This window comes from Mobula birostris, chromosome 1, assembly GCF_030028105.1.
Source record: "Mobula birostris isolate sMobBir1 chromosome 1, sMobBir1.hap1, whole genome shotgun sequence".
In the NCBI taxonomy this organism is placed as follows: Eukaryota; Metazoa; Chordata; class Chondrichthyes; order Myliobatiformes; family Myliobatidae; genus Mobula; species Mobula birostris.
The window spans coordinates 238,307,268-238,329,227 of NC_092370.1; the positions used below are offsets into that span (position 1 = coordinate 238,307,268).

At 43.1% G+C, this 21,960-nt stretch overlaps 1 protein-coding gene across 3 annotated transcripts in view; it reads right to left on the reverse strand.

Moving 5' to 3' along the window:
* Window positions 1-21,960, reverse strand: part of fbln5 (fibulin 5) — a 137,675-nt gene that overhangs the window by 27,084 nt on the left and 88,631 nt on the right. For all 3 annotated transcript variants that reach the window (XM_072274175.1, XM_072274185.1, XM_072274195.1), the window contains exons 5-7: window positions 5,175-5,297; window positions 2,769-2,885; window positions 877-996 (exon numbers count right to left, since the gene is read on the reverse strand). In XM_072274175.1, the coding sequence (XP_072130276.1) occupies window positions 877-996; window positions 2,769-2,885; window positions 5,175-5,297 (360 nt within the window). The remainder of the gene's footprint in view (window positions 1-876; window positions 997-2,768; window positions 2,886-5,174; window positions 5,298-21,960) is intronic.

Sequence of the window (21,960 nt, forward strand, 5' to 3'; positions counted from 1 at the left end):
GTTAGCAAAGACCCAAAAAGCTGAGAGAGCTATTGGGTTACAACATCAAACATACTTTAACAGTAGAAAGATGAGACAAAGAATCAAAGCCATGTTAAACAGTTTCAAGATTCAAGATTCAAACTCCAAGATCTTATAAAATTTTCCACAGTTGTAAACAAACTTCATAGAAATCAGTCAATAAATGACAATAATGAACGTTATCACAAGGTTGTGTATCCTTTGTCTTTCTTGATACTTTCCTTGTCTCACAGGGTACACCCCAAATTTTAGACTACTTAGACTGAGATAATGAAGATTATATACAATGATCTTTCCTTTCTGATATCTGGCCCTAATTCATGAGTAAATCTGCACATTATTGTACCCACGGCCTGAGTTCAGTTCCCACCACTGTCAGCAAGGAGCTTGTACGTTCTTCCTGTGATTGTACGGGTTTACTCCAGGTGTTGTAGTTTCCTCCCACATTACAAAGGTTTAGTACGGTTACCCGGATAATTGGTCACAAGGGTGTAAATGGGCAGTGCAGGCTCATTGGGCCGGAAGGGCCTGTTACTGTGCTGCATCTTTAAATAAATAAATTAAACAATTTAGCAAGTAGACCGACAGATAAAAGATTGTGCAAACTCGCTGGCAGTAAATCAAATGAGTGTTTTTGGTTGCCAAGTGCTGGAGCATCACAGACATGCATGAGAAGTGGTCTTGGGATCGTTGTCAGCGGCAACCCTAACTCCGCCTGACCAACCATGAAGTATTAGTGGTAGCAAAATGATAGAGTGGTTCGTACATTAAGTTCAGGTGAGACCCTTGACAGGAATGGGAGGCAAAGCCAGCTCTCAAAGATAAAAAACTGAACCCTCTTATTCCATTGCTTACCATCACAGCCCATTCCCTCTGAATTTAATTCATATCCAGTATCACAACGACAGAGGAAGGAACCGTAGGTGTTGATGCATTGTTGTCCACAAGGATTTTCTCCAGCGCACTCATCCACATCTATAGCAGGATGGCAAGGCATCGAAAGAACATCAGTGTCAAAGTTCAAAGTAAATTTATTATCAAAGTACATATACGTCCCTATACACGATCCTGAGATTCATTTGGTCATCTGTTGTATCATCATTTATAAAATGTACCTTATCCTCTGCAGAAAATTGTCCAGAAGTTTAGATGATAACAAAGAGTCAAAGATACAGTCCTGCACAAAAGTGTTAGGGACATATTTTTGCAAGGGGAGCTTAAGACTTTTGCATAGTACTGTAGTAATCCTACGTATTGCACTGTACCACTGACATAAAAAAAATCACAGCATTTAATTTTGGTAAGGTGGATGTGAAGAGGATGTTTCCTATGGTGGGGGTGTCCAGAACTAGAAGGCACCTCCTCAAAATTGAGGGGCAACCCTTTAAAACAGAGTTAAGGAGGAATTTTTTTAGCCAGACTGTAGTGAATCTATGGAATGCTCTGCCAGCTATTTTAATTCCAATCCCCAATCCTATTCTGGTATGTCAGTCCATGGTCTCCTCTACTGTCACTCTCACATTGGAGGAGCAACACCACATATTCCGTCTAGGCAGATTCCAAGCTTCAAAGATTCAAAAGATTCAAAAAACTTTATTGTCATTCTAACTGTACATCAGCTCTGCAGGGCAGAATGAGACAGTGTTTCTCAGGAGCAGTGCAATCATAACATAACAAACGCAACACTAAATAATAATTTAGGCCTTCAAAGCCTTCAAGGCCTTCCTTTTCAAAAGGATCCTTTATCAACATTAGACCCCAGTCAGTAGGGATCAGCAACAACTCCTCAATGATCATCAAGCTCACTGCACCACAAGGATGTGAGCTTAGCCCCCTGCTCGGGTCTCTTTACACCCTTGGCTCTGGGTCACCAGCACAGTTCCTTAAGGTTGCCATAGGCTGGGGTGGGAGGTCCCCATAATAATGGGGATAATCTCCCACTACCTATTAAATGCTCCCAGTGGTGTGTGTCTCAAATAGCCTCTGACAACCAAGTTCAGCTCCTGGACTTCACGTGTGGCTATGCTACTAAGCCTGGCAGAACCATTTCTACTGACAGGAGAAGGGGCGAAGGTGGGATTCTGGAGACTTAAAACCAGTCACTTTGTGCAGATGCGGCTCGTCAGTCGTGGTTGGCAGATTACCGAGTAGAAGGAAAACTGTGATCTTAAGCCTCCACTGGCTTGCTGCTACACCCAATCATGGGGAAGGCTTCAGGAATAAACGCTGAGGGAAAAGTCTGGAACTAGAATCCCAAAGGCAGTCCTATGTTGAGTTCAACGCTGACTGGCAACTCCTGCGACACCACTGGTGTCAAACTGTATCGGTTTCTCTTGTTCCTTGGATTCTTCAGTTGCGTGGAGCAGGGGGAGGATGGAGTCGGTTACATGGGCAATAGCTTGGTCTCACATCATACCGCTCAACTCTGCTTACTGGCTTCCGTGTGACAGCTGGGACCCAACATCCATGGTTGACCCCACCCAACAGAGGGCTAAGTCACTAGTGAACACAACATCCAAGAACTCAGCTGATTTCTAAAGCTACTCCAGGAGGCCTTCAATGTATTGTAACACTTCAAAGTTCAAAGTAAATTTATTATCAAAGTATTTACATATGTCACCATATACAGTACTACCCTGGGATTCATTTTCTCTCAGGCATTCACAGTAAAATAACGAAATACAATAGAATCAATGAAAATCTCCACACAAACAGACTTGGGCGAACTGATACTGAAATCTCACTACCTTGGCATGATCTCCCATCAGGATTGAGGAGGAAGCCAGAATTACACTGGCAGGAGTAGGAGCCAGCAATGTTAGCGCACAGCTGCTGGCAGTATCCATGCCGACACTCATCGATGTCTGAGAGAGGAACAGAGTTCAGTGTCAATGAAGAAGCGATGTACTTCCACAAGAAGTTAGAAATATTATACATTAGAAATTCAAGACTCTTTTGAGTGAATCCCGCTACTTATGTTAAAAATAATTTGCCCATCTCTATGTCAGAAAATGAGCATAAATCATAAGAAGTGGATCCACTTGAGACCAATCAACCCTGGAGCCTGCTTAGCAGATCATTGTAGTCATGGTTAACCCTTCCATTCCTAACTGCAGCATGAGTCAGTAACAAGGAAGGCAGACACAATGTTAGCATTCATTTCGAGAGCAGCAGAATATAAAAGCCAGGATGTAATGCTGAGGTGTTATAACATATTGGTAAGACCATATCTGGAGCATTGTTAACAATTCTGGAATCCATAGCTAAGGATGTGCTGGCATTGGAGAGGATACAGAGGAGGCTCATGAGAATAATTGCAGGAATGAAAGGGTTAATGTGTGAAAAGGGTTTGTTGGCTCTGGACCAGTACTCGCTGGAGTTAAGAAGAATGAGGGAAGTTTTCTTTGAAATCTAGCGAACATTGAAAGGCCGAGATAGAGTGGGTGTGCAGATAATGGTTCCAATGGTAGGTGAGTCTGGGACCACAGAGCACAGCCTCAAGGTAGAAGGATGTCCCATTAGAACAGAGACATGAAGGAACTTCTTTAGCCAGAGGGTGGTGAATCTGTGGAATTTGTTGCCACAGGCCGCTGTGGAGGCCAAGTTATTGTGTATATTTAAAGCAGAGGGGAATAGGTGCTTAAATTGCACGGACATCAAAGGGAAAGGGAGGAGGCAGGAGAAGGGAGTTGAGAGGCGCCGCGGTAGCGTAGGAGTTAGCGCGATGTTATTACAGTCCAGGGCGTTGGAACTTGAAGTTCAATTCTGAAGCATCTATAAGGAGTTTGTACTTTCTCCCCCTGACCATGTAGGGGTCAATCAAAAGGTGTACTAGTTAGTAGGTTAATTGGTCACTGTAAATTGTTCTGTGATTAGGCTAGGGTTAAATAGGCGGGTTACTGGGTGGTGCGGCTAACTGGTCCGGAAGGGCCTGTTCTCTAAATAAATAAATAAATAAATCAGGCATGATGGAATGGCAAAGCAGACTCGATGGGCCAAATGGTCTAATTCTGCTTCTATGCCTGATGATCTTATGGGAGGTGCTATGATCTGGGAGGCACGGACTGAAATCGGGGCACCGTAGTATTTTGGTATTGGAGGGCAAAGCAACCCATTGGTTCTTTTCTCAATCTCAAAACAGACACTGATCAAAGGAATCATATCTGGGATTTTGGGGAGCTTATTGAAGTGCTAGGCTTTGATCAGTCTGGGCATTCAGTGGGATTGATTGGGATGTGATGTGGTGTGGTCTGACCTTGATCTGGTTTTGAGAAGGGCCAGGATAGGCTGGTCAATGTCTGGGAGTCTGGTTTCAATAGTGCAGAGGTTAAACATAGAAACATAGAAAACCTGCAGCACAATACAGGCACTTCAGCCCACAAAGTTGTGCAGAACATATCCCTACCTTAGAAATTACTAGGGTTACCTAGAGCCCTCTATTTTTCTAAGCTCCATGTACCTATCCAAAAGTCTCTTAAAGAGAGTATATAGCTGGAACCTAAAGCGGAGGGGAATGGTCCAACCCAGACAATAGGATGATAGTCAAGAGCAAGAAACAGTGTCAACTTGGATTGGCAAGGGGTCAGAAGCTAAGAGTGGAAATGGGTCTGGGTAGGATCTGCAGATCTGTTTGGCAGCTACTGTATGACGTGACAACTTGAAGGAGTCCTTCCAAGTCTGAAATTGGGTTCTGGCTGAGATCAGAAGAACTTTCCATCCAGAATCTTTGGAATTCATTGCCACAGGCTGTGAAGGCCAAGTTTTTATGTAATTTTAAGGCAGAGGTTGATAGATTCTTGATTAGTCAGGGCATGAAGGGATACAGGGAGAAGGCAGGAAATTGATTCTGAGAGGAAAAATGGATCCGCCATGATGAAATGGCAGTGCAGTCTCGAATGGGCTAAATGGCCTAATTCTGCTTCTATATCTTATTGTTTTATGGGTAGGGCCATCAATTGGATCTGTATTGTCTGGGTTGCTGGACATCTAATTGCAATACCATATGTTCTGATTCCTGCTGACTGTGAACAATTCCACTCAACTCTCATCCCAACTGCAAATTCTAGCAATGGGCCATCAGCCCTCGACTCTGTTACTGAGCAAGAACCCTGGCTTTCATTCCTTCACTTACCTCAGGATGAAATCAGACTTACCCATACACTGCCCGTCAGCTAACCAGTAACCTTCTGTGCAGGAACAGCTGTAGCCTCCCTCTGTGTTAATGCAGATCTGCGAGGGATTACATTGGTGAGTTCCTGCCGTGCATTCATCAATATCTGTACAGGAGAAGGAAGTCAAGCTCAAGGTTAATGTCATACGCACAAGAACATGTATGTATAGGGGCAGCAGTATCACAGGCACATGGCATTAGAGGCGCATTTGCAAGAAAAAAATACAAATGAAACATAAATTGTACTAAATTATATAAGAAAGAACACAATCAGAACAAAACAAAGTCCATTGCAGTATAAAGTGGCCATAGAGTTGTTCAGCTGAGGTAGCACTGAGAGCTGAGCAAATTGGTTCAGAAACCAGTTTGTTGTCCTTGAACCTGGTGGGGAGGGAATCAAAGCTTCTGTGCCTCCTGCTGATCATAGTTATGAGAGGATGGAATAAATTTATTTATTGAGAGATACAGCATGGAATGAGCCATATGGTCCTGCAACCCTCCATTTTAACACTAGTCTGATCACAGCACTACCTACAATGACCAACTTACCTATTAACTGATACGTCTTTGGACTGTGGGAGGAAACAGGAGCACCTGGAGGAAACTCACTCACACACACACAAACTCCTTACAGATGGTTCCAGAATTGAACTCGGATATCCAGAATGGCCTGAGCTGTAATAGTATCATGCTAACCACCACAGATCATGAGGGTACTTGACGATGCATGTTGCCTTCTTGTCTCAGCATCCCATGCAAACTCTTCTGATTGTGGAAAGGGAGATATTATACAGGGTAATGAAGAGAGTGAAAAGAAAATGCAAAATCAAAACAGGTCTAACAATGGTTAGACTTTTTCCGTTGAGAGTGGGGAAGATTCAAACAAGAGGGCATGGGTTGAGAATTAGAGGACAAAAGTTTCAGGGTAACATGAGGGGGAGCTTCTTTACTCAGAGAGTGGTAGCTGTGTGGAATGAGCTTCCAGCAGAAGTGGTTGAGGCAGGTTCTATGTTGTCGTTTAAAGTTAAATTGGATAGATATATGGACAGGAAAGGAATGGAGGGTTATGGGCCGAGTGCAGGTCGGTGGAACTAGGATAGGGTAAGAGTTCAGCACGGACTAGAAGGGCTGAGATGGCCTGTTTCCGAGCTGTAATTGTTATATGGTTATTATATAATGCTAAAAAAGATATAATCATGGTAGATCAAGAAATGGTCCATAGTGCACCATTACTGTGATAGGATTGGGGTTGTGCTGAAGGTTGTAGGAAAATAGCTGTTCCTGAGCCTGGTGCCAGGGATTCCAGGCATTTGTACCTCCTGTCTGATGGTAACAGACAGGGGGTGTTGAAGCTGTGCTTAGCCACACGGCCAAGGGTGTAAAGAGACCCGAGCGGGGGGCTAAGCTCACATCCTTGTGGTGCAGTGAACTTGATGATCATTGAGGAGTTGTTGCTGATCCCTACTGACTGGGGTCTGATGTTGATAAAGGATCCTTTTGAAAAGGAAAGCCTTGAAGCTTGGTGGAAAGCCTGACAAATGCCAATGGCAGATTTCAAATGAAACGCGAAAGACACAGGAAGCAACATTAGCATTCTCTCGGATACTGGGGTCGTAGTCCTCAAAATTCAGCCCAGCTGGGCCAGCAACGTTGTGTGGCTGCAGACTCTGAGTTCGGCAATGCCATTCAGTCAGGAGGAGGGCAGGGAATGTGTTTCAAGCAGCTCCTTGGGGATAACGTAAAGAATTGGAACACTGGCATCAATGTGTATATTGATTGGCCTGGTATCACTAGAAGGACTGACATAAGCTGCAGGAAATTCAACACTCTGACAGAGAAATGCAAAAGCAAGACAGGCAGATTGGATGGCATCCCAGATATATCCCAGACCCATGAGAATACAGATCCATAATTTCTTGAACGTGACGTCATAGGTGGATAGGGTCATAAAGAGAGATTCCAGCACATAGGCCTTCATAAATCAAAATATTGAGTACAGGAGTTAGAATGTTATGTTGAAGTTTTGTCAGACATTGGAGAGGCCTAATTCGGAGTATTGTGTACAGTTCTGGTCACCTACTTACAGGAAATATATCAATAAGACTGAAAGTGTACGGAGAAAAATTTACAAGGATGGTGCCAGGACTTGAGGTCTTGAGTTATAAGGAAAAGTCGAACAGGTGAGCACTTTATTCCCTAGAGAATTGGAGAATGGGGGGAAATTTGATAGAGGTATACAAAATTATGAGGGATATAGATCGGGTAAGTGTTAACCAGGCACTTTCCACTAAGGTTGGGTGAAATTACAAAGACCTGGAGGTCATAGGTTAATCTCTTACCTGTGAGGTTGAAAGGTGAAATGTTTACCTGGGGGCGGGGGCGGTCTTCACTCAAAGGGTGGTGAGAGTGTGGAATGAGGGAGATTGAAAGTTTGGCTGAGTGCTGTCATAACAACAATCCTTCACTCAGTGTCAGCAAAACCAATGAACAGATTGTAGACTTCAAGAGAGGAAAACCAGAGGTCCATGAGCCAGTAATCATTAGGGGATCAGAAGTGGGTAGGGCTAGTAACTTTAAATTCCTGGGTGTCACTATCTCAGAGGACCTGTCCTGGACCCAGCATGTAAATGCAATTGTGAAGAAAGCAAGGCAGCCTCTGCTTCCTCAGGAGTCTGCAGATGTTTGGCATGACATCAAAAACTTTGACAAACTTCTATAGATGTGTAATGGAGAGTATATTGATTGACTGGCTGCATCACAGCCTGGCATGGAAACACTGATGCCATTGTACAGAAAATTCTACAAAAGTAGTGAATTCAGCCTAGTACACCATGGATAAAGCCCTGTCAACCATTGAACACATCTACATGAAATGCTGTTATAGGAAAGCAACATCCATCATCAGAGATCCTCATCACCCAGGTCATGCTCTCTTCTTGCTGCTGCCATTAGGTAGAAGGTACAGGAGCCTCAGGACTCGCACCACCAGGTTCAGGAGCAGTTAATACCCCTCAAACATCAGGCTCTTGAACAAAGGGGATAACTACACTCAATTGACCATCCACCGAGATGTTCCCACAACCAATGATCTCACTTTAAGGACTACTTATCTAATTATCTCACATTCTCATTATTTATTGCTATGTATTTATATTTGCATTTGCGCAGTGTATTGTTTTCTGCACTCTTGTTGATCTTTCATTGATCCTGTTATAGTTACTGTTCTATAGATTTGCTGAGTATGCCCAATGGAAAAATGAATCTTAAGGTTGTACGGTATAACATGTATGTATTCTGATAATACAATTTACTTTGAACTTTGTAGTTTAAGTTCATTGTCATCTAATTGTGTGTGTGTATATAGATATATGTATATATCTATATACACACACACACAGCTAAACAAAACTATGTTTCACAATACATTCACAATACATATTATCACACACATAAAACAAAAATATTATCACAAATGAGTTAATAAAATATAATTCAAACTGCATGTGAAGAGTGCAGCACAGGTAAACAGTAAACAGCTTGCTCTTCTAGTGATGAGACCTCGGTGGTGGCTGGGTATTAATTAGACTCACAGACTGGGGGAGGTCGCTTTTATCCAGTTTGACATTCCTAGTCCTGATGCTCCTGTACCTCTTTACTGATGGCAGTGGATCAAAGAGATTATGGGATGTTTGGTAGGGATCCGCAGCAATGCTTTGGGCCCTTCATATACAATCCCCTGGTAAATGTCACCAGTAGTGGGGAGGGAGACCCTAGTGATTCTCTCAGTAGACTTTACAACAGTGAAGCTGCCAGTGCAAGTGGTGGGTGCAGGTTCAACTGCAACATTTGATAGAAGTTTGGATAGGTATATGGATGGGAGGGGAATGGAGGGCTATGGTCTGGGTGCAGATCAATGGGGCTAGACAGTTTGGCATGAACTCGATGGGCCGAAGGGCCTGTTTCTGTGCTGTAGTGTTCTATGACTCTATAGACCAGCATTTTCAAGAAGAAACAAACACTCAAATGGCACCTGTATCAAACAATCTCAGATCAAACTCATTCCATCCTCAAATCCACAAATGAAATATTCACATGGAGGCAAATTAAAATGGACTGCATGGGCTGTGAATGAATAACAAAATCTCAGTCTGCATCCTGTTTACATCAGCTAAAATATAAACACCAGTGTTGGCGCACAAATGACATTAATTTTTTGAACTCTTGAAATGAATCAAAATCAAAATCAGGTTTATTATAACTTACTTATATGGCATGAAATTTGTTGTTTTGCAAAGACATAAAATTACTATATTTTACAGTGCCAGAAAAGGAATAACCAGGTAGGGCTCATGGACTGTTCAGAAGTTTAGGTGTCCCGGTAATATGGCGAGCACGGCACTATTGCAGCTTGGGGCATCAGAGTTCAGAGTTCAATTCCAGTGCCATTCTGTGAGAGGTTTGTATGTCCTCCCTGTGAATTTGTGCGTTTCCTCTGGGTTTTGTGGTTTCCTCCCACAGTCCAAAGATGGATAGTAGATTAAATGATCATAAATTTTCCTGTGATTAGACGAGGATTAAATAGGTGAGTTGCAGGTTGGAGTGGCTCATTGGGCCAGAAGGTCCTGTTCTGCTCTGTATCTCTAAATAAAAACAAAATAAAGCCATTCCTAGTTGCTGAGTGTGGGTCTTCAGGCCCCTGAACCTCATCCCTGATAGCAGTAACAAGGAGGGGTCACGTCCAGCCGGCAAGAGTCCTTAGTGATGGATGCTGCCCACTTGGAAGTGTCCCTTGATGGTGGAGAATGTTGGGCCCATGATGAAGCTGTCTGCGTCCACATCCCTCTGCAGACTCGTGAGATCCTGTGCACTGGAAACCCCATACCAGATTGTGATGCAGGCAGTCCGAATGCATCTACCCTACATCTATAGAAATGGATAAGAGTCTGAACGAATTTCTATTGAATCTTCTCAACTCTGAACAAACTAACAAACTCCTAACGAGCTTCTGATGTGCCTTCTTTGTGATTACATCAATGTTTTGGGCCCAGGGTAGACCATTCAAAATGTTGACACCCAGCAACCTGATGCTGCTCACCCTGTCCATTGCTGATTCCTCAATGAAGACTGTGTGTGTTCTTCTAACTACCCCTTCATGAAGTCCACAATCAGTTCCTTTGTCTTGCTGATATTGAGTGCAAGGTTATTGTTGCAACATCTCTGATCCAACTGATCTATCACACTCCTGCATGACTCCTCAGCTAATGGCACAAAGGTAATTAGGATGCCGTTTTTACAATTCCTAAGCAGGAAGTCATGCTGTTAGCATATATAACAGCAAACTGCACTTGTATAAAACACCACAGGCGCTTACAGAAGCAATTATTGGATAATGTGTGGAACCTGAACTTTAATTGTGAGTTGTTAGTACTTTCTCAAAATTCCACAAATATCCCCTGAATTATTTTAGATTCAAGATTGTTCTAGTGATTTCCAGTACACAAATATAAAGGAGAACAAAGTAATTTTTACTCTGGATCTGATACAGTACAGAAAAAAAACACAATAAGATAAAGAACACAATAAATATAATCAGAATCAGGTTTAATATCACTGGTATATGTCATGAAATTTGTTAATATTGCTGCAGCAGTACAGTGCAATACATGATAATAGAGAGAAAAAACTTAATTACAATAATATATATAATTAAATTAAATAAGTAGTGCAAAAATAGAAATAAAAAAGTAATGAGGTAGTGTTCATGAGTTCAATGTCCATTCAGAAATTGGATGGCAGAGGGGAAAAAGCTGTTCCTGAATCATTGAGTCCGTGTCTTCAGGCTTCTGTACCTCCTTCCTGATAGTAGCAATGAGAAGAGGGATGTCCTGGGTGATGGGGTCCTTAATGATGGACGCCACCTTTTTGAGGCATCGCTCCTTGAAGATGTCCTGGATAGTATGGAGGCCAGTGCTCATGATGGAGCTGACTAATTTTACAAGTTCTCTGCAGCTTACTATGGTCCTGTGCAGTAGACCACCCCCTATACCAGAAGGTGATGCAGACAGTTAAAATGCTCTCCACAGTACACTTGTAAGTGTTTTTGGTGACATACCAAATCTCCTCAAACTTAAGTTAGTTTACATACATATGTGACCCAACGGTTCTGTAGGCTGCATAATTCTAGGGAAAACAATCTCTGGTCCCACCAAATGTATGAGGTTGAGGTGCAAAACCTCCTGTTGGTATGGATGCTGTGTGATGTGTTACCCCATTACAAATCAGTACCACGAAATAACAAACAGTGCGCCATATGCAAATAAACGATTTAGCTTTATAATTCTTAATTTAACTAAAGGGTTGGTAAAGTAAAACCAAAAGAAAGGGGCCCATTTTAATGGAACAGTCTAATGTGCACATTGGAGCTCACGGTTTCCCTTCCGTTGGTTCTCCATCGATTTCCCCTAGGCTTCATCGACTCCCGGCCCCACTCCATCCACTCCTTTCTGGTGTCTACGACCTCTCCATTCTGGCATCTTCTATTTCCATCTTCCGCCAAACAAAAGACCCAGGTCACCTCGGTCTCAGGCACGCAACAAGAAAAAAAAAACACTCCCTTCATTGGACGGTGCCCATTCCAAAGCTCCCGTTATCTCTAGCCATAACCCAAACACTGCTGCTACAGAAAAACCATTACCTTCACAGTGTTTCTGCAAAAAGACCATTACATTAGCAGCGAAACTTTTCCCAGGCTGTTACACATAGTATGTGCATAATTTCCTGAGGAGAATGAGGTCCTTTAACATCTGCCGGACGATGCTGAGGATGTTCTACGAGTCTGTGGTGGCCAGTGCTATCATGTTTGCTGTTGTGTGCTGGGGCAGCAGGCTGAGGGTAGCAGACACCAACAGAGTCAACAAACTCATTCGTAAGGCCAGTGATGTTGTGGGGATGGAACTGGACTCTCTGACGGTGGTGTCTGAAAAGAGGATGCTGTCCAAGTTGCATGCCATCTTGGACAATGTCTCCCATCCACTACATAATGTACTGGTTGGGCACAGGAGTACATTCAGCCAGAGGCTCATTCCACCGAGATGCAGCACAGAGCATCATAGGAAGTCATTCCTGCTTGTGGCCATCAAACTTTACAACTCCTCCCTTGGAGGGTCAGACACCCTGAGCCAATAGGCTGGTCCTGGACTTATTTCCTGGCATAATTTACATATTACTATTAATTATTTATGGTTTTATTACTATTTAATTATTTATGGTGCAACTGTAACGAAAACCAATTTTTCCCAGGATCAATGAAGTATGACTATGGCTATGATGCTAGGTACAGGAGTGTCAGTACATTTTTGTTGACTTGCTAATTAATAACTGAGCCAAAATATTATTCAAACACATTTGATTTGCAGACTACACAAATACACAAAGATCATTTTAGTCAATTGGCCTGACTGCAGAAGGAAGATCTTGAAGCTCTGTATACAGCCAATGTCTTTGAGGAACAGAGCAGATAAACTGATCTGCTGAGGATCAGCTGATACGATAGCTATGTATTCATGGAAGCAATATCTCCAGTGAAAAATGTTACTAAATGTATCTTTCTTTTAAGACGCACGTCCAGTGAATTCTTTTCTAACATCTGCACAGCTCCAACTATTCTTTACAAAAATATCACACACACACCAAGTGGGAAGATTCCATTGCAATGATTATACTAATATGTTTCTCCAACTGTGGTTATTTCTGGTTTGGTTGTAACACAGTAATTACCCACTCCTGTGAGATCGCTCATATCACAACTCCCAGATGGCCATTTATCTGATATTAGAGTTTTGAATAGAATTTATTGTAAAAACATTGAATTCTAAAGAGGAAGTCTGACCATTTGAACATAAATATAGATTAAGGAATTACAAAGCATAGCAATCCATTAGAGACAGAAAACCAAATTTTATTAACTAAGTGACATAATAAATTTCAGTTTACCGTATGGTGATCCAGTCATCTGTTTAAAGAATTTCTCCTTATCATCTTGTCTTGTTAGTTATTGAATCATAGAAAAGTACAGCACAGAAACAGGCCCTTTTGTCCCCATCTAGTCTGTGCTGAACCATTTAAACTGCTTACTCCTATCGACCTGCACCGAGACCATAGCCCTCCACACTCTCAGCATCCATGTACCTACCCAAACTTCTTTTAAACGATGAAATTGAGTTGCCATGTACTACTTGCCCTGGCAGCTCATTCTACACCTTCACGTCCCTCTGAGTGAAGAAGCTTCCCCTCATGTTTTCCTTTAACTTCTCACCTTTCACCCTTAACCCATGACCATTAGTTGTAGTCCCACCCATCCTCAATGGAAAGAAACTCTGCTTGCATTTACCCTATCTATTCCCCTCCTGATCTTGCATACCCATCAAATCTCATCTTAATCTTTTATGTTCCAAGGAGTAAAGTCCTAACCTATTCAATCTTTCCATATAACTTACGCCCTCCAGTCCTGTCAACACCCTTGTAAATTTTCTCTGTACTCTTTCACCCATATTTACATCTTTCCTGGAAGTAGATGATTAAAATTAGACCTTCTAAGTTAGGCCTCATTAACATCTTATACAATTTCAACAGTCCTTCAGGAATGAGGGTGACTTGCTTCCATTCTAGTCTGTGCATTCTGAGGTCAAGATGGAGCAGAAGGTGCTTGGCTGCATGAGCAAGTGAGTAGTTTGTGAGAGAAAGCACTACTGCTTGTCTCACTGAGTTCTTCCAACAGTAGGACATCTGCAGACATTGGACGTCCCAGGTCAGTGGGTCCTGGGATAGGATGTTTGTGCAAGCAAGAGGCACGAGGTCTGGAGGGTCATCAAGCCCAGAGTTTGAGGCCTGGAGTTTGGGCTTTTCACATCGGCTAGACTGAAGGTCAATACCAAAGCCTGAAGGTCAATTGGAACTCTGGAATTCAAAGACTAATGGCAGAAGTCTGGAAGTCTGTACTGGGGTTGGAATACTGTCCATGCGTGTGGGTGGGCGAGACGGAGGAAAGGGACATGTTTTGCTTTTGTTATTGTGTGGCATGTTGTGTTCTATGTAGCTCTGCTGAACATTGTAGGCATGTGTTGGCACCGTAATCTGTGGCGACATTTGCAGGCTGTCCCCCAGCACACCTTTAGGTTGTGTGGATTGTTAATGTAAATGACACATGTCACTGCATGTTTCCATGTACATGTGATAAATAAATAAATCAGAATCTGAACCTGAATTTAAGTTGAAACTTGGAACGAAGAAGTTTGGGAACGAAGAGAAGTTGAGAAAGTTCAGTCTTCTTTCATTGAAGAATGAGATCTGATCTGATTGTAACATAAATTTCTTAGGGGGATTGAGGGAGCAGACATCGACAGAATGTTTCACCTCATAAGGTTATCTAAAATCATCGGGGGCATTGTTTCAGAATAAGGGTGTACCCATTTAAGATGGAGTGGAAGAGGAATTTATTCTTTCATACATCTGTGGAATTCCCTGTGCATGAGATGTGCTGAGATGGAATTATTGAAGGTGAGGTCATTAGAACAACGAGGAAGTCGAGGAGTATGGGGAGAGAATGGGAAACTGTTGCTGAGTCCAAGATCGGGATCATTTTCAATCTTTTTGAAAGATAGAGAAGGATCAAGGGATGAGGGTCTCCCACTGGTCCCATTTCTTATATTCTTAAATTCTAACCTTAGTGTGCCTTATCTGCAGTGGATCAGCACTGCTAGGTTTACGGGGGTGTTACCAATGAAGCTGAAAACAGACATTTCCTTCTACTGATTACTTGCATTGGGACCTAATCCCACATAATCCACATAAGACGTGCATTCAACATTTTAGGAACAGCTTCTTCCCCTCCACCATCAGATTTTTGAATGGGCTATGAACCCATGCACCCTACCTCACTATATTGTTTTGCTCTCTTTTTGCCCCACTAATTTAATTTAAATATATATAGTTCTTAATTTATCATTTTTGTTATGTATTGCACTGCATGCTTTCAGGCTTTTGCATCTTCTACCCAATGAAAGGGGGGAGAATGTCTGGGGTGGGTGGGATTTTGGTTCCGTTGACTGCTTTACTGAAGCAGCGAGAAGTGTAGACAGAGCCATGGAGGGGAGGCTAGTTTCCCTGACGTTCTGAGCTGTATCTACAACTCTCTGCAGTTTCTTGCAGTCATGGAAAACACAGTTGCTCCCTAGCAAAGTAAAGTGAACTCTTGACCTCATAGTCAGAATCAGAATCAGATTTAATATCACCGACATATGCCGTAAAATTTCTTAAGTTTACGGCAGCAGTACAATAAAATACAATGAAATACCCTCAAACCCTGCCTCCCATATAACCCCCCCCCTTAAATTCCTCCATATACCTGTCTAGTAGCCTCTTAAACTTCACTAGTGTATCTGCCCCCACCACTGACTCAGGCAGTGCATTCCATGCACCAACCACTCTCTGAGTAAAAAACCTTCCTCTAATATCCCCCTTGAACTTCCGACCCCTTACCTTAAAGCCATGTCCTCTTGTATTGAGCAGTGGTGCCCTGGGGAAGAGGCGCTGGCTATCCACTCTATCTATTCCTCTTATTATCTTGTACACCTCTATCATGTCTCCTCTCATCCTCCTTCTCTCCAAAGAGTAAAGCCCCAGCTCCCTTGATCTCTGATCATAATGCATACTCTCTAAACCAGGCAGCATCCTGGTAAATCTCCTCTGTACCCTTTCCAATGCTTCCACATCCTTCCTATGGTGAGGCAACCAGAACTGGATACAATACTCCAAGTGTGGCCTAACTAGAGTTTTATGGAGCTGCATCATTACATCGCGACTCTTAAACTCTATCCCTCGACTTATGAAAGCTAACACCCCATAAGCTTTCTTAACTACCCTATCCACCTGTGAGGCAACTTTCAGGGATCTGTGGACATGTACCCCCAGATCCCTCTGCTCCTCCACACTACCAAGTATCCTGCCATTTACTTTGTACTCTGCCTTGGAGTTTGTCCTTCCAAAGTGTACCACCTCACACTTCTCTGGGTTGAACTCCATCTGCCACTTCTCAGCCCACTTCTGCATCCTATCAATATCTCTCTGCAGTCTTCGACAGTCCTCTACACTATCTACAACACCAACAACCTTTGTGTCCTCTGCAAACTTGCCAACCCACTCTTCTACCCCCACATCCAGGTCGTTAATAAAAATCACGAAAAGTAGAGATCCCAGAACAGATCCTTGTGGGACACCACTAGTCACAATCCTCCAATCTGAATGTACTCCCTCCACCATGACCCTCTGCCTTCTGCAGGCAAGCCAATTCTGAATCCACCCGGCCAAACTTCCTTGGATCCCATGCCTTCTGACTTTCTGAATAAGCCTACCGTGTGGAACCTTGTCAAATGCCTTACTAAAATCCATATAGATCACACCCACTGCACTACCCTCATCTATATGCCTGGTCACCTCCTCAAAGAACTCTATCAGGCTTGTTAGACACGATCTGCCCTTCACAAAGCCATGCTGACTGTCCCTGATCAGACCATGATTCTCTAAATGCCCATAGATCCTATCTCTAAGAATCTTTTCCAACAGCTTTCCCACCACAGACGTAAGGCTCATTGGTCTATAATTACCCGGACTATCCCTACTACCTTTTTTGAACAAGGAGACAATATTCGCCTCCCTCCAATCCTCCGGTACCATTCCCGTGGACAACGAGGACATAAAGTTCTTAGCCAGAGGCTCAGCAATCTCTTCCCTCGCCTCGTGGAGCAGCCTGGGGAATATTCCTTCAGGCTCCAGGGACTTATCCGTCCTAATGTTTTTTAACAACTCCAACACCTCCTCTCCCTTAATATCAACATGCTCCAGAACATCAACCTCACTCATATTGTCCTCACCATCATCAAGTTTCCTTTCATTGGTGAATACCAAAGAGAAGTATCCATTGAGGACCTCGCTCACTTCCACAGACTCCAGGCGCATCTTCCCACCTTTATCTCTAATCAGTCCTACCTTCACTGCTGTCATCCTTTTTTTCTTCACGTAATTGAAGAATGCCTTGGGATTTTCCTTTACCCTACTCGCCAAGGCCTTCTCATGCCCCCTCCTTGATCTTCTCAGCCCCTTTTTAAGCACCTTTCTTGCTTCCCTATATTCCTCAATAGACCCATCTGATCCTTGCTTCCTAAACCTCATGTATGCTGCCTTCTTCCACCTGACTAGATTTTCCACCTCACTTGTCCCCCATGGTTCCTTCACCCTACCATTCTTTATCTTCCTCACCGGGACAAATTTATCTCTAACATCCTGCAAGAGATCTCTAAACATCGACCACATGTTCATAGTACATTTCCCTGCAAAAACATTATCCCAATTCACACCCGCAAGTTCTAGCCTTATAGCCTCATAACTTGTCCTTCCCCAATTAAAAATTTTCCTGTCCTCTCTGATTCTATCCTTTTCCATGATAATGCTAAAGGCCAGAGAGCGATGGTCACTGTCCCCCAGATGCTCACCCATTGAGAGATCTGTGACCTGACCCAGTTCATTACCTAGTACTAGATCTAGTATGGCATTCCCCCTAGTCGGCCTGTCAACATACTGTGACAGGAATCTGTCCTGGACACGCTTAACAAACTCTGCCCCATCTAAACCCTTGGAACTAATCAGGTGCCAATCAATATTAGGGAAGTTAAAGTCCCCGATGATAACAATCCTGTTATTTTTGCACCTTTCCAAAATCTGCCTCCCAGTCTGTCCCTCTGTATTTTTGTGGCTACCAGGGGGCCTAAAGGATACCCCCAATAAAGTAACTGCTCCCTTCCTGTTCCTGACTTCCACCCATACTGACTCAAAAGAGGATCCTGCTACATTACCCACCCTTTCTGTAGCTGTAATAGTATCCCTGACCAGTAATGCCACCCCTCCTCCCCTTTCCCCCCTCTCCCTATCCTTTTTAAAGCACTGAAATCCAGGAATATGGAGAATCCATTCCAGCCAAGTCTCTGTAATGGCCACTACATCATAACTCCATGTATGTATCCAAGCTCTCAGTTCATCACCTTTGTTCCTGATGCTTCTTGCATTGAGGTACACACACTTCAGCCCTTCTACCTTACTGTCTTTACACCATTTATTCTGCTTCTCTTTCCTCAAAGCCTCCCTGTATGTTAGTTCTGGCTTTACTCCATGCACTTCTTTCACTGCTCTATCGCTCTGGGTCCCATCCCCCTTGCAAATTAGTTTAAACCCTCCCGAACCATGCTAGCAAACCTACCTGCAAGGATATTGCTCTCCCTCGAGTTCAGGTGCAACCCATCCAATCTGTACAGGTCCCACCTTCCCCAGAAGAGATCCCAATGATCTTATATATGTAATGTCTAATAAATAGTTAAGTTAAAAAAAGGAGTGCAAAAACAATACAGAAATAAAAAAGTAGTGAGGTACTGTTCACAGGTTCAATATCCATTTTGAAATTGGATGGCAAAAGCTGTTCCTGAATCGCTGAGTGTGTGCCTTGAGGCTTCTGTACCTCCTTCCCAATGGTAACTGTATGAAGAGGGCATGTACTGGGTGGTTGGGATCCTTAGTGATGGGTGTCTCCATCCAAAGGCTCTGCTCCTTGACGGTGTCTTGGAGGCTGGTACCCAAGATGGAGCTGACTAATTTTACAAGTTTCTGCAACTTATTTAGATCTTGTGCCATAGCTCTCCCATACCAGACGGTGATGCAGCCAGTCAGAATGCTCTCCACAGTACATTTGTAGATGCTTTCAAGTGTTTTTGTTGACAAACTAAGTCTCCTCAAACTCCTAACGAAATATAGCCACTCTCCTGCTGCTTTATACGTTGCTTCCAGGTTAGGTCCTCAGAGATATTGACACCCAGGAACTTGAAATTGCTCACCCTCTCCACTTCTAATCCCTCCATGAAGACTGGTGTGTGTTCCCTTATCTTACTCTTCCTGAGTAAATCAGCTCTTTGGTCTTGCTGATGTTGAGTGCAAGGTCATTGCTGCGACATCACTCAACTAATTGGTATCTCTCACTCCTGTATGCCCTTCCATCACTATCAGAAATTCTGCCAGCAATGGTTGTACCATCAGCGAGTTTATAGATGGCATTTGAGCCGTGTCTAGCCACATAGACGTGGGTGTAGCGAGAGTAAAGCAGTGGGCTAAGCACCCATCCCTGTGGAGTGCCAGTGTTGATTGTCAGCGAGGTGGAGATGTTATTTCCAATCCACACAGAACTTCGGTTAGGAAGTCGAGTTCTAATTGCAGAGGGAGGTACACAGGTTCTGTAGCAGTTTGATCAGGACTGTAGGAATGATGGTGTTAAATGCTGAGCTATAGTCAATAAACAGCATTCTGACATGCAGTAGGTATTTCCATTGTCCAGGTGATCCAAGGCTCTGTGGAGAGCCATTGAGATTGCATTTACTGTAGACCTATTGTGGCGTTAGGCAAATTGCAGTTGGTCCAGGTCCTTGCTGAGGCAAGAGTTGCCTGTAGCTATGACCAACCTGTCAAAGCATTTCATCACAGTAGGTGTGAGAGCCACTGGACAATAGCTCACCCTGTTCTTCTTAGGCACTGGTATAATTGTTGTCCTTCTGAAACAGGCAGGAACTTCTGACTGTAGCAATGAGAGATTGAAAATGTCTTTGAATACTCCCTCCGGTTGGTTGGCACAGGTTTTCAGAGTTTTACTAGGTACTACATCGGACCCCGCTGCCTTGCGAGGGTTCACTCTTTTGAAAGATTGCCTTACGTCGGCCTCCGATACAGAGATCACAGGGTTATTGGATGTTGCAGGGAGCCTCGCAACTGTGGTTTTATTCTCCCTTTCAAAGCAAACATAAAAGGCATTGAGCTCATCTGGTAGTGAAGCATCACTGCCGTTCATGATGTTGGGTTTTGCTTTGTTGAAAATAATGTCCTGCGAACCCTGCCAGAGTTGACATGCACCCAATGTCACCTTCAACCTCTCCTGGAATTGTTTCTTGGCTCTTGAAATAGCCTTGTGCAAGTCATACCTGTTTTTCTTATGCAGACCTGGATCGCCACAGTTAAATGCTACAGTTCTAGCCATGGTAGTAATCTACCTTGTTATGATCTTGCACCATACCAAGCTATGATGCACCTAAGGTGTATCGATAAAAGTTGGGAAGAGTCAATAGGAGCATGCAGAATTTCTTTAGCCTCCTAGAGAAGTAGAGATGCTGTGAGCTTTCTTGGCCGTATGTCTAGATGGTTGGACCAGGTCAGGTTAGTGGTAATATCTATTCTTAGGAACCTGAAGCTCTCAATCCTTTTGACTTCAGCACCATTGATGTCGACAGGAGCACGTGCACATTCCTTCCTGAAGTCAATGCCTAACTCTTTTGTCTTGCTGATATTCAGGAAGATGAAGTCATGACAGCATGTTACTAAGATCTCTATCTCTTCCCTGTACTCCAGTTCATCATTTTTTGAGATGTGGCCTACGACAATAGTGTCATTATAACCTTGTAGGTGGAGTTAGAGCAAAATTTGGATAGTCGTAAGTGTATGGAGATTAGAGTAGTGGTCTGAGATCATAACTTTCTGGGGGACCAGTGTAGAAGATAATTGTGGTGGAAGTGTTGCTGCCTATCCCTGTTAATTGTGGTCTGTTGGTCAGGAAGTTAAGGATTCAGATGAAACGGACAGTATAGAATCTCAGATCTTTGAGTATGGAATTGAGTTTGCTTGGAATTATATTATTGAAGGTGGACCTGTAGTCAATAAGCAATAATCTAATGTGGGTGTCTTTACATCCAGGTGCAGATGTGTGGCCAGAATATAGTGTCTGCTGTAGAACTGTTTGGATGGTAGGTGAATTGCAGCGATACCCAGCTGATGACATAAGGGTCTGTTTGGGCTTTTAACCTCAAAATATTAATCAGCTGAGTTGGCAGAGGAGGCTAACATGAGCCAATGTATCTGCTTGCCTCCTTCACTATGCTTTTAAGAAGCACGGTGCCCTCATTCCATTATTACCATCAAGGCGGTGGTCCAGGAGCATGAAGCCACACTCGGCGTTTTAGGAACAGGTCCTTCCCATCCCCATCCTCCGTCAGATTTCTGAACAGACAATGAACCCATGTACACATAAAAAACTTTGAAATATTAAAAATTACTATAAATTAATATAAAGAGCTATAAACAGTAAGAAAACTATATCAAAGCAATATTTGGTGTGACTGCCATTTGCATTTAAAACTTCATCAATTTGCTTGGGTACACTGTTGTGCAGTTCTATAAGAAAATCAGCTGGGAAGTTGCTCCAAACATCTTGGAGAACTTGTCACAGTTCTTCTGCAGACTTTGCCAGTCTCCCTTGCTTCTGTCTCTCCAGGTAATCCCAGATAGTGTTAATGACGTTGAGATCAGGTTCTGTGGAGGCCATATACAAAATCTAAGGTTCCTAAGTCTTTTGCACAGTTCTGTATATGTGTATATATATATATATATATCATTTCTTACTGTAATTTAAAGTTTTTTATTATCACGTATTATTGCTGCAAACAGCAAATTTCATGAGATATGCCAGTGATATTATACCTGATTCTGAACAGGTTGGTGAGCAAAGCAATGGCTTTGGGAGAGATTGAGAAGGGAAACCTGATGTGAGGGGCAAAGCATGCAGGTAATATTGAAAGTATACCCACCCAGCGCAGTACTGGTGATGTGAAATGTGGAGCAGAGAAATCCCTGGA